Raw genomic sequence first — 13,166 nt, 5'->3', positions numbered from 1 at the left:
TCGTAGGGGTTGATTTCTGTGGACCCATTTACTTGAAGCCGGTGCATCGCCGAGCAGCAGCTGAAAAAGCATATATTTCAATCTTTGTGTGTTTTTCAGTAAAGGCTGTTCACATCGAGCTTGTGGAGTCTCTATCAACTCATGCATTTCTAGCGGCGTTTCATCGGTTTGTGGCAAGACATGGTTTGCCCAGCGAGGTCTATTCCGACAACGGTCTCAATTTCCAAGGAGCGAGTAAGGTGATCGATGACTTCTACACGTTGATGAACAGCGATTCGGCGGTGGAGGATATATCGAGGTATGCTGTTGGCGCTGGCGTTAAGTGGCACTTCATCCCGCCCCATGCACCGAACTTTGGCGGCCTTTGGGAGGCAGCGGTAAAGGCGACAAAACGCGTCCTACTGAAGGTTGTTGGTGATCGGCAGCTGGCGTTTGGGGAGATGTCGACGGTACTGGCACAAGTGGAAGCTCAACTCAACAGCAGACCGCTTACACCGTTGTCGGAGGATCCGGAAGAACTTGATGTATTGACGCCGGGGCAATTTCTAATCGGGGCTCCGATGAACGCTCTACCGGAGCCTAACGTGGGTGATGTACCAATCAATAGATTGAAGCGTTATGAGGAATTGCGTAGAGTAGTACAGAATCATTGGGCGCGTTGGCGTAGGGAATATTTTAGCGAAATACATAATGAACATCAACGTGGCAAGGCAGTAGTAGAGCTAAAGGTAGGACAAATGGTCCTGTTGAAAGAGGATGGGAAGACTCCTCACCATTGGCCATTGGGACGGATTGCTGAGGTATTTCCTGGCCCAGATGGCGTAGTGAGAGTCGTTAGTATCAGGACTAGGAACGGCTTGTATAAGAGGCCAGCGAATCGGGTTAGTCTTCTTCCGTTTGAGAGAGTGAATTAGATATCATAAAAGCATTTTATGAAGTAACGGAAAGAGGTAAATTTGGTAAATTCAGGTGGCCGCTATGTTGGAATGTAAAAATTATGAAACGGTCATTTTGAAATGTTTGCGGTTGTTTTGTCAATTGGGAATTAAAGGTTAAATGTATTTTCTCGACAATTTCTATGAATAAGTATGTGTGCGAATAAAGCGGCACTAGCGCATGAAACTCGATACGAGCCGGACGTGTTCTTGACTTTGTCTCCTTTGGCGATCGAAGACGACACAACAAAACACAACGTAGTGCGTAGGGGCGTCAAGGGGGAAAGGAACCAACAAACCATGTTCCAGAACGCAACACCATGAATGTTAAATAGAATAGGCCAAAATTGTAGATTGTTGCTTTTGGCAATGGGCAATCCGTTTATTGACACGTTCAGTAAAATTGTTTTATCAGCTTCAAAGTTTACATCGCTACAAATTAGAAAACATAATGATATGTAATACTTATACATGAGAATGAATTTGTTTACATCCAGAAATATTACCTTAACTCTTTGTTGAAGCAATTTTGAATCCCACGATACCAATACTGTCCACCTTGCACGGTAATAATTTCCGAAGAGCGATTGCGGTTGATTTTTAGCAAAGTTCTAGCATCTTTTGGCAATTTGCAAGAACTTACTTTACCAATTATACCCATGACTTGTTCGATGGAATCATATGTTTGATTTGTAGACACCGCCCACGTTTGCAAAGCTTCTTTTACGGAGAATGGTTCGTTTGATGTTTCTTGTTCCTCGTCAGAGCTTTCGAGATAATCGATTACAGCCTCTTCTTCCTCAGCGTATTCAGTAGATTCATGATCATCTTCAACATAATCATGTTCCAAAAGAAAACTGTCGTGTGAGAATGTAGCACCAACATCTGGCATATGTGCATTATCTGTAAAGCAAAATAAACCATGTTTAATAAAAAGTACAAGCAAACTTCATGATTTTCATTATACCATCTCTTTCACTTGTATTATTTTCTTCTAGCTGGTCTTGCTCCACTATACGGTTACGGGTACGATACAAATATGAGTTGAGCCGAATACGCTTCGAGAATGATTAGTCCATCCTATTTTGATAAAATCACGGCTAGAAACCACTAGATTATCGCAATAACGCACGCAATTTAACTCGTTGGATGTTCGGTATGTTTAGATTTTGTTCATTTTCACGCGATTGTGGTGTGACAGCAGCGACATAAACACAGACAGTATGGACAAGGGAACAACATCAATAATATCAATGTTGGCCTTGTGTGGTATAAAACTAAAAAAACTTTTAATTTAGTCTGAATTGTTATAATAATTGTTTGTAAAATAACTTTAAATAATTTAACCATGTTATAATGAAGAAATGGCTTGATTTATCCCAAATAACCAGCTCGTACTTTATAGCTGATTTAGGGCTGTTTAACGAAAAATCGTTCCGATGTCGTACTTTGTGGCTGATTAAGAGATAGACGGTACTTTGCGGAACTATGGAGCTTTTTAACAGGCACATGGTACTCTTTGGAACTTTGCGGCTGATTAGCACTGTGTGTAGGGTTCATGATAGAACTTTAAGGCTTGTTAAGAGTGTGTATCGAACTTGGTGGAACTTTATAGCTTTTTAATGCATGGCATCGGTACAAGGTGGATCTTGTCAAAGTGTCAAAGAGAGACGCCGTCAATCATCTCATTGCTGCTGTACAAGTTAGATAAGTTAATTAAAGAAGGAATATTGAGTGAAGTGATTGTGAATTGTCAGTAAATTGTGTAAAATTTTGTGTAATTCATCAATACAAAAGTTTTAAAAATATACATATGTGTTTAAACGAAACAAATCTTGTTGTTTATTTCATCGATGACGCTTGCTTGAAAATAAAACACACAGAAAAATAATCCCTGGAATCGTGGCATAAGGAAGCTGCTTAGGCGCTGTTTTAAAGACCCACATAGAACTTTGATGCTGTTTATCTACTGCAAAAGGCGAATTAGAGCAGCGATCTTTAGCGTGTCAAAATGAGCTGCTTAAGCAATTCTGGCTATTTGGGATATGTATAAAAGCCCAAAAAACGGTTAAACTCTTCAATGTGGTGTTATAAATCGGCTAAATTGGTCTTACGCGCTGTCATTTGGAGCCTGGGATGGCATCGTCCGACGTCGTCCGGTACGTGTAGCTTGGCCGTTAGGCGCCGATGGCTATGCTATGCGCATAGCACAAAAATCATACCCGCGTAAAAAAAAAGACGACCGACACCTGCCGTACTTTTTGCTCACTTGCATCCAAGTTGCGTGCAAGCAAAACTTGTAGGGCCTTCTCTTATCTTTAGCCGTATCCCAAATAGCCAGAATTGCTTAAGCAGCTCATTTTGGCACGCTAAAGATCGCTGCTCTAATTCGCCTTTTGCAGTAGATAAACAGCATCAAAGTTCTATGTGGGTCTTTAAAACAGCGCCTAAGCAGCTTCCTTATGCCACGATTCCAGGGATTATTTTTCTGTGTGTTTTATTTTCAAGCAAGCGTCATCGATGAAATAAACAACAAGATTTGTTTCGTTTAAACACATATGTATATTTTTAAAACTTTTGTATTGATGAATTACACAAAATTTTACACAATTTACTGATAATTCACAATCACTTCACTCAATATTCATTCTTCAATAAACGAATCTAACTTGTGCAGCAGCAATGAGATTATTGCCGGCGTACGTCTTTGACACTTTGACAAGAGCCACCTTGTACCGATGTCATGCATTAAAAAGCTATAAAGTTCCACCAAGTTCAGTACGCTTTCTTAACAAGCCTTCAAGTTCCATCATGAACCCTACACATAGTGCTAATCAGCCGCAAAGTTCCAAAGAGTACCATGTGCCTGTTAAAAAGCTCCATAGTTCCGCAAAGTACCGTCTATCTCTTAATCAGCCACAAAGCACGACATCGGAACGATTTTTCGTTAAACAGCCCTAAATCAGCTATAAAGTACGAGCTGGCTATTTGGGATACAGCCAAGAATAATTATTTAACAACACAAATAAAAATAAACACTAGTCTCACACTAGATGTAGGATCTAAAAACAACAAAAACGCTTAAACCATCAAACAAATCACTTTAGAAAAAATTAACAAAAACGACAAAAAAGACCACATTAAAAACAAACAACACCAACACTACCACAGCTACAACTTAAATAATACTACATCCATAACTACAACTGAACTGATCGGTATCCAGAAAGCCTTACAAATATCAGAAGAAAATGAAATAGAAACCCCCATTATACAGGGCGTTCGGGATAATTTTGACAGTTACATTTTTGTTTATAACTCGTGATCGAGTTGACATAGGAAAACAAACAATACGTCATTCGATAGCTAAAAGTGTACGGAACAAGCAGCAAAAACATCCCGTGATAAAAAAAATGCCAAAAAAGAGTACATTGTGGAAGCGGATCACATGCATCATGATGATCCGCGCCGGACGCGACAACCGCGACATCATGTGTTCGTTTCCTCTGATGAAAAAAACTTTTGCCAGGACCAGAAGGTCAACACCCAGAACAAACGGTGGCTGGCTTACTGCCCGGTGGACGTGCCACGGGTGCCGCAAACCAAGTTCCCCCAGACGGTGCTGGTGTTTTCCTGAGTGTCATCGGAAGGGGACGTGATGCCGCCCCACTTTTTCGAGCAGGGGCTGAGGCTGAACGCTGACTGGTACACTTCCATGCTGGACACTGTCGTGAAGCCTTGGATCACGAGACCTACCCCGCGAAACTGTCGCCAGGGCTTGTTCCCGGTTCCGAAGACGAGAGGAGGCCGTAATAGAAGCCGAAGGCAGATATTTAGAATAAAATGAATAAAATACATGGTAAGCTAATAAAAAAATTTCTTTCTCCGTAGGTGACTGTCAAAATTATCCCGAACGCCCTGTATATACCGACAGTCTAACATCCTGTAACTTCCTTCAGAACGCATTAATAGAAAATAAAATAGAACAAATCTTGTACAACATACTAAAAATGTTGTGTAGGTAGCACAGGTGTAGCCGCGACTCAATGCTGTCACGTAACTGACAGCATGTGATGTCAAAAAGGCCGGGAAGGACTTCGGCAGCGATCGGGTGATCGATCGCTGCGACTCGGTATCAGGCTGCGGAACAGGATGGTCGATGTTTTATAATTGTTGTAATAGAGTATAAGTTTTAATAAGAGTCCGAGTGTGCCGTTTTATTTAAGTGTGTCAAATGTACGTCCCGTTCCGAAACACAACAGTGGCGACGAGTGTCTAATTCTTTGTGTATTATTTTATCTTCTGGGGAGAAAAATTCCGCGCCGCAAGCGACCAAGGATGAGCACCGAGGAGACGGGTGTTGCGGAAGAGCAAATGAGGATCGATGAGGAGCAGCGTCGTGCATCGTTTGGATTGGCCAGCGCCAGCGGAGGGTTAAATCCGCAGAACGGAAGACTGTTGCAGCCGCAATTACATCCTTTTGCTGACCAGCGCATGCTCGGGAGTATGCCGCGAAGTGAAACCGCCGCGATGCAGACATGTGCTCAGCCGCCATCGCACTTGGGGTCATTGCCTCACTTCCACGGTGGTCAGGCGCCATCGCAGTCAGCTCCAGCGCCGCCATCGCAAATGCAGCAAGCTTCAGGTCCGTATGCTACCGAAAGTTCGATGTTGCAAACGCTTCAGCATCTGCAGCAGCAGATGGCACAGCAACAACAACTGATTAATCAAATGCTGTGTCAGCGTCTAACTAACCTTAGTGCACCTACGGCCGCGATACAACCCGAACAAATAATAGATACGTTAGCTAGGAACATTACGGAATTCAGATTTGATGAGGAAGGTGGAGTTACGTTCGGTGGGTGGTTTGCGAGGTACGAAGAGTTATTTAAAAAGGACGCGGAGCGTATTGATGATGCGGCAAAGGTCAGATTATTATTGCGGAAGCTCGGGCCGGTCGAGCATGAAAGATATGCGTCATTCATATCACCGCAGCGGGTGGGAGATATCTCTTTTGTGGAAACGGTTCGGATGCTTACAAACCTATTTGATACACGGGAATCCTTGTTAAGTAAACGGTTTAAGTGCTTGCAAATAACTAAGAAAAGGAATGAGGATCACTTAGCGTATGCGTGTCGGCTTAATAAGGCTTGCGTTGAGTTTGAGCTTGGCAAGCTATCGGAAGAGCAATTAAAGTGCTTGCTCTTTGTGTGTGGTTTGAGGTACAGGTTACAGGTACAGAACATGAGGTCGAATTTCGTACGAGGCTTTTGGCGCGCATCGAGGATAAAGCTGATCTGACGCTTCAACAATTGTCGGCAGAGTGCAACCGAATAGTGAATTTAAAGAAAGATAGTGCCATGATAGAGTCCCCAGCACAGGAAAGTGTGTTGGCAGTCCAGTCAGAACGAGTACATTTTAAAAGGTCGCAACCGGGTCAGTTTATGGGACCAAGTAAACCATGTTGGGCATGTGGTGATAGGCACTGGGCGCGCGATTGTCCATATCGCAACAAAGAGTGTTTCAAATGCAAGGGGATAGGCCACAAGGCGAGCCATTGTAGGAAAGACCGAAGGTCATTTGGACAACCAAGGTTCCAATTTAATCGTGGATATAAGAAGCGGAATAACAGCGTATCACGGGTGGTTACGGTAAAAGTGCAGAATATAGAATCCGGAAGAAAATATGTGGAGGTATTACTGAATAATGCGCCAGTTCGCATGTAGCTCGACACAGGGTCGGACATATCAATTATCAATAGAAGCGCATGGAAGTATATAGGGAGTCCAAAGCTTACGCCCGTATCGGTTATAGCGAAAACTGCATCAGGAGCTGGACTTGAGCTCGAAGGCGAGTTTATATGTGAGGCCACATTAGGGAATGCAACGGCAAAGGCAACCATAAGAGTGGCAAAGCAAGATCTTCTGCTTTGTGGTGCAGATCTGTTTGATGCTTTGGATTTGTGGTCGTTACCCATACAGAGTTTTTGCTGCTACGTAGAGGGCTCAGATTCGAAACCTCTTGATGTGCAGAAACGGTTTCCGCAAGTGTTCGAAGGCACGGGGCTGTGTAAGAAGGCAATTTTAAAGCTTGTGATCAAGGACAGCTGTCAGCCAGTATTTAGACCAAAAAGACCAGTAGCGTACGCCATGCAAGAGGTCGTCGAAAAAGAGCTTCAGCGCTTAGTGGAGATTGGTGTGATAACCCCAATAAATCATTCAGAATGGGCAGCACCAGTAGTGGTAGTAAGGAAAGCCAGCGGAGCAGTGAGAATTTGCGGAGATTATTCCACGGGACTGAATGATGCACTTCAGCCGTATGATTACCCTTTGCCTCTTCCGGAGGATATTTTCGCACGTTTGGCAAACTGCAGCGTCTTCAGCAAGCTAGATCTCTCTGACGCTTTCCTCCAGGTAGAGATAGATCCGCAGTATCGGTCGTTGTTGACCATCAACACGCACCGTGGGCTTTTTAGTTACAACAGGCTACCTCCTGGTTTAAAAATAGCACCGGCTGCTTTTCAGCAGATTATTGATGTCATGTTAGCTGGTTTGAATGGCGTATTTGGATATATGGATAATATCGTTATCGGTGGTTCAACAGTTCGGGAGCATAATGCCAATTTAGAAGAGGTGCTGAAACGTATAGAAGAGTATGGATTTACTATTAAACCGAAAAAGTGTGCATTTAACGTGGAGCGTATCAGCTATTTGGGGCATGTTATAGATCGTAGAGGATTAAGACCGGATTCAGCAAAGATTGAGGCTATCTTGAAACTCCCAGAACCGACTGATGTTACCGGAGTCCGTGCATTCTTAGGAGCTGTTAATTATTATGGGAGATTTGTGAAGAGTATGAGGGAGTTGCGATACCCTCTAGATTGCTTACTGAAGGGGGACAAGCCATTTTGTTGGACTGAGGAATGCAGGGCGGCGTTCGAGAAGTTTAAAGCAGTGCTATCGTCTGATCTTTTGCTCACCCATTACGATCCAAGACAAGAAATTATTGTTTCCGCGGACGCATCGTCAATAGGCTTAGGCGCTACTATAAGCCACAAGTATGCGGATGGATCGGTACGTGTAGTTCAACATGCCTCGCGAGCACTAACAAAAACTGAGCAGGCCTACAGTCAGATAGATCGCAAAGCACTTGCTATAGTATTTGCCATCACAAAGTTCCATAAGATGATCTTTGGCCGCCGCTTCCTTTGCAAACTGATCACAAGCCGTTATTGAGGATATTTGGATCAAAGAAGGGGATCCCGGCCTATACCGCGAATCGCTTGCAGCGTTTTGCCTTAACTCTGTTGGCGTATGATTTTGAAATCCAGTATGTGCGATCGGAAGAATTTGGAGGAGCAGATGTTTTATCGCGGTTGATCGGAAACCACAGTAAGCCAGAGCCAGAATGCGTAATCGCGAATATAGAGACCGACAATGATTTAGCGTACGTGGCAGTCAACGCGCTTAGTATTTTCCCGCTTTTGTTCAACGAAGTTGCTGAAGCTACGCAACGTGAAAAACTACATAGTGAATGGATGGCCGAAAACGATGGAACATGGCTCAGAACTTGCTAGCTTTTATAGAAGAAGAGAATTGTTGAGCAACGTAAAAGGGTGCATTCTTTTTGGAGAGAGGGTAGTGATACCAAGAATACTACAAAAGCGATGTTTAATGCAGTTGCATAAGGGACACCCGGGAATCGTACGCATGAAGGCAATTGCGCGTAGTTATGTGTATTGGCCGCATATGGATGAAGACATTATTGAGACAGTGGGTACCTGTACATCGTGTCAGTGCGCATCGAGATCTCCGCCGAAGGTGGAACCAGCAGCTTGGCCCAAGCCGTTAGGTCCGTGGAAAAGGATACACATTGATTATGCCGGGCCGATAGACGGAGTGTATTTCCTTGTGATCGTGGATGCGTTTTCTAAATGGCCAGAGATAATTAAAACCACGTCTATATCAGCATACGCAACCATAGCCTTGTTAAGAGCAGTATTTGCTAGATACGGAGCGCCTATAACCCTCGTAAGCGACAACGGCCCGCAATTTGTCGGACAGGACTTTAAGGATTTTTGCAAGCGTTACGGCATAGCATACATAACCACTGCACCATATCACCCGCAAAGTAATGGACAGGCCGAACGCTTTGTTGATACGTTTAAAAGAGCTTTGAAGAAAATAAGAATAGCCGATATAAAACTCGATGAAGCTCTTGATACATTTTTGCTAACGTACCGCACTACCACGAACCCTTTGTTAGACCGAAATCAAACACCCGCTGAAATAATGTTTAATACACATATTCGTACCGATTTGGATCTCATAAGACCGACTGCAAGCAAAACCGAGAATGAATCGTTGAAGACCACAAGAGATTTGAGTGCAGGAGATAGAATATTCGCAAAGGTTTACGCAAACAATAAGTATAGATGGATGCCTGGTGTGATTAGTAAGCGAATCGGAAATGTTATGTATGAGATTAGAACTGGTAATAATCAGTTACACAGGCGTCATATAAATCAGCTACGTAAACGCATTATACCGAACCAAAGCAGAGAAACCACTAGTATTAACTTGCCGCTTGATATTTTAATGGCTGAGTGGAAGCTACGGGAACAGCGCAGCCCGTTACAAGTGTTAGAAGCTAGGCCACCTACTCCAGTTTTAACGAGTGATATATCGAACCCTCCGAGATGTCGTGAACGCGTGTATGTGCAACTGGACGGTCCACCTCGCCGTTCTTCTCGCATTAGAAGACTGCCGCGCAGATTACAACCGTACCAGTTGAATTAAGAGAAGGAGATGTTGTGTAGGTAGCACAGGTGTAGCCGCGACTCAATGCTGTCACGTAACTGACAGCATCTGATGTCAAAAAGGCCGGGAAGGACTTCGGCAGCGATCGGGTGATCGGTCGCTGCGACTCGGTATCAGGCTGCGGAACAGGATGGTCGATGTTTTATAATTGTTGTAATAGAGTATAAGTTTTAATAAGAGTCCGAGTGTGCCGTTTTATTTAAGTGTGTCAAATGTACGTCCCGTTCCGAAACACAACAAAAAATAGCAGCTAAAATACAAGCAGGCATTTTTTTGATCCCATCACATGTGGGAATTGATGGAAATGACAAAGCCGATGACCTAGCGAAAAAGGGAGCTCTCTCAACAAGCACAATATAGAATAAAATAAGATATACAGACGCTATCCAAACATTTCGAAACGAAATGGAAAAAACACACAAATATGGTTCATAAACACATCAAGAGAAAAAGGGAACAAATTCTTAGGATTCCAAAAAGAATTTTGACTAGAGTTGTGGCACAAAGGAATTGATTTAAAAGTAAAGGAGATAAAAACAATAAATAAGATTTTAGCAGCACATGACCTATCTGAATTGGCTACACAAAATGAAAAAAAACAGATGACGTTACGTGCGATGTATGCCAGACCCCTGAAATCGGAAGACATAAAACTTTTGAACGTCAAAAAAACAAACGTGAAAGAGATATAACCATACAAAACCTGAAAGACAATTGGCTATAAAAAAGTGGGAACACATGTAAACAAATATTACAATTCATAGAAAAAAACAACATAACATAATAGTCACAGCAGAAAAAAATGGAAAACAACATTATAATTATATATACGATTATTTAATTTTAGTCATTATTTATTTTATTTATTTATCTATTATTTATTTCCCAAAAATTCAGAATACAACACAGAATTCCCCCCTGTTTTTGTTTTTTGATATCACATATGTACAGGGTGTGCGGGCTAAATTTGACACCTGGCCTTTGGATTTATATCTCAGGGTTGAGTGGACGTATCGAAATGATTGATATGTCATTCGATTGCTAAAAGTTGTGCGAACAAGTGTAAAAAATGTCTAGCTCCGTAAATATGTGGAACCCGTCCGAATTGTACAAGCGCGTAACGTGTGTTATGATGGTTCGTGCCGGCCATACGTAATAAATTCGACACAAGCCGGGAATTTGGTAGTTCTTGTTTAGTTCTATTTCGTCTCAAGCGTTGTACCCGAATGATCGTTCAGTAACCAAACGTCACATGAATCGCGCCCCGCATTGGCGTGCCATAAGCCCCCTATACACTGTTGTGCATGTCTGTCATAACCCTTGTGACAAGATGATGGAATGTGACATCTCCCTGGTTTAAGACAGCACGTAGGGCTGGAATTGCGCTGGTAGGCGAATTGTGCGACCATGTGATGACCGTTGTCGTACTGGAATCTGACTCGGTGCCGGTTGAGCTGCCGTTACCCCTGTTGCCGGTCGTTGGGAAGTAGCCTCCGAATCAGCTTGAGTGTCAGGGCCTCGATCCAGTTTGGGAAGGTTGAACTCATCGAGTAGAACATCCAGTGATAGTTGATCTTGACGTCCTTCATCGATATCACCTTCGTTTGATGTAGATTCGTGTCGAGCTCGAAGTTGGTTTAGGTGCGATCTGATGAGTATTCCTTTTTGATCTAAAAATACATTGTAATTAACTGTACCAACCCGTTCAATTACTCGACCCGATTCCCAATGCCAAGAGTTCCCCTTGTATACTTTTGCGTATACATTGTCGTTGGGACAAAATTGTCGCTTCTGCTTGTTGTGCTGCGGTTTGTCTGTTTCAGGACTCTTGTAAGGACGCAGTAGGTCGAGTGTAGTCCGCATGTTCCAAGAAAACATCATTTCACTTGGTGTTCTTTTTCCTATTGTAGCGTTTGGTGTCGACCGGTTCGATGCCAAGAATGTGTCCAATGTTTCCTGCATAGGCTCTCCCTTGTTAATTTTCTTTAGGGCTCTCTTCATGGTATCTACAAACCGTTCCACTTGTCCATTGGACTGTGGATGATAGGGAGCGGTTCATATGTGAGTGATGCCGTTGGACTTGCAAAAAATTATTGAATTCATCTCCCGTGAATGCTCTCGCATTATCGGAGACAATCACATTCGGTAATCCAAACCGCGCAAAGCAACATCTAAGGAAATTTATTGTGACCGTCGCTGTTGTGGTTGATGTTGCGAAGATTTCTGGCCAACGAGAATAAGCATCAACTGCGAGGAAAAAGTATTGACCTTGAAATGTTCCAGCATAGTCTATATGGACCCTTTGCCACGGACCAGTGGGTGTTGGCCAAGAGTCTGGTGGAGCGTGCGGTGGAGATTTTGAAGCTGATGCACAACTCTTACACTGTTTTACTTCATCCTCAATCTGCTAGTCAATGTTGGGCTAGTAAACAATACTTCTTGCGAGACTTTTCATTCTGACAATGCCTGGATGCCCTTGATGTAGCATTTTCAGAACACGCTTTTGGAAGACTGATGGTATAACCGCGCGTTCTCGATACAGAATGCATCCTTGAGTTAGAGTCAGCCCTTCTTTCCGTTGATAGAAAACTGAATCTCCTGGATGTTCGCATTCTTTTGCGCTAGTTGGCCAACCATTGAGTATGTATTCAATGATACGGTTTAATATTTCATCGTGTTGTGTGGCTTTAGCGATCATATTTGATGTGATTGGCATTTTGTCGGCCGAATCTTGCAGAACAGCTGTCATCTCCTCTTCCAATTGCACTAATGCAATTATGTACTCCTCTTCTACCTTGTTTGCTGTATTGATGAGTCTGGAGAGGAAATCAGCATAGCCAAATTTTGTTGTTGAAATGTATCGCAGTTCGAAATCATAACACATTAGTGTTAATCCAAAACCGCTGCAATCTGTTCGATGTGTGTGATTTGATGCCTTTATGCGAACCGAAAATGCGAAGTAGCGGTTGGTGATCTGTTTCCAACACAAACCGTCTGCCAAGAATCATGCGGTGAAATTTAGTCACTGCATAAACCAGAGCCAATGCTTCTTTGTCAATTTGACCATATTTTTGTTCCGCTGGTGTTAATGATCGTGATGCGTGCTGAATGATCTTTTCACTGTTATCAGGGAACCTGTGTCTAATTGTAGCACCAATACCACTGTTGGATGCGTCTGCGGCTACAATTATTTCTAGCTCTGGATTGAAGTGTGTAAGCATAAGGTCTGACTGTAGAAGCTCTTTGAATCGATCAAACGATTTTTGGCAGTTGTCGTTCCAGTTCCATGCTACATTTTGTTTCAGCAGTTCATCTAGTGGTTTGCGCAATGTGTGCATTTCCCGAATGAATCTTGCATAGTAATTCACTGCTCCTAGAAATTATCGTAGCTCTGATATGTTCTTCGGGACTG

At 43.0% G+C, this 13,166-nt stretch overlaps 1 protein-coding gene across 1 annotated transcript; it reads right to left on the bottom strand.

Moving 5' to 3' along the window:
• Positions 1–489: 489 nt before the first annotated feature.
• On the bottom strand, positions 490–1,981 carry LOC121600658. Its single transcript, XM_041929479.1, has 4 exons — positions 1,903–1,981; positions 1,442–1,838; positions 1,235–1,367; positions 490–579 (listed from the first exon to the last, which is right to left on the bottom strand). The coding sequence occupies exons 2-4, from the start codon at positions 1,825–1,827 to the stop codon at positions 490–492; spliced, it is 609 nt and encodes a 202-aa protein (XP_041785413.1). The 5' UTR covers positions 1,828–1,838; positions 1,903–1,981.
• Between the last annotated feature and the right edge of the window lie 11,185 nt (positions 1,982–13,166).

The sequence above is a fragment of the Anopheles merus genome, chromosome 2R (assembly GCF_017562075.2).
Source record: "Anopheles merus strain MAF chromosome 2R, AmerM5.1, whole genome shotgun sequence".
Classification (NCBI taxonomy): Eukaryota; Metazoa; Arthropoda; class Insecta; order Diptera; family Culicidae; genus Anopheles; species Anopheles merus.
The sequence above is the reverse complement of the archived record's forward strand: the minus strand, read 5'-3'. Positions and strand labels throughout refer to the sequence as shown.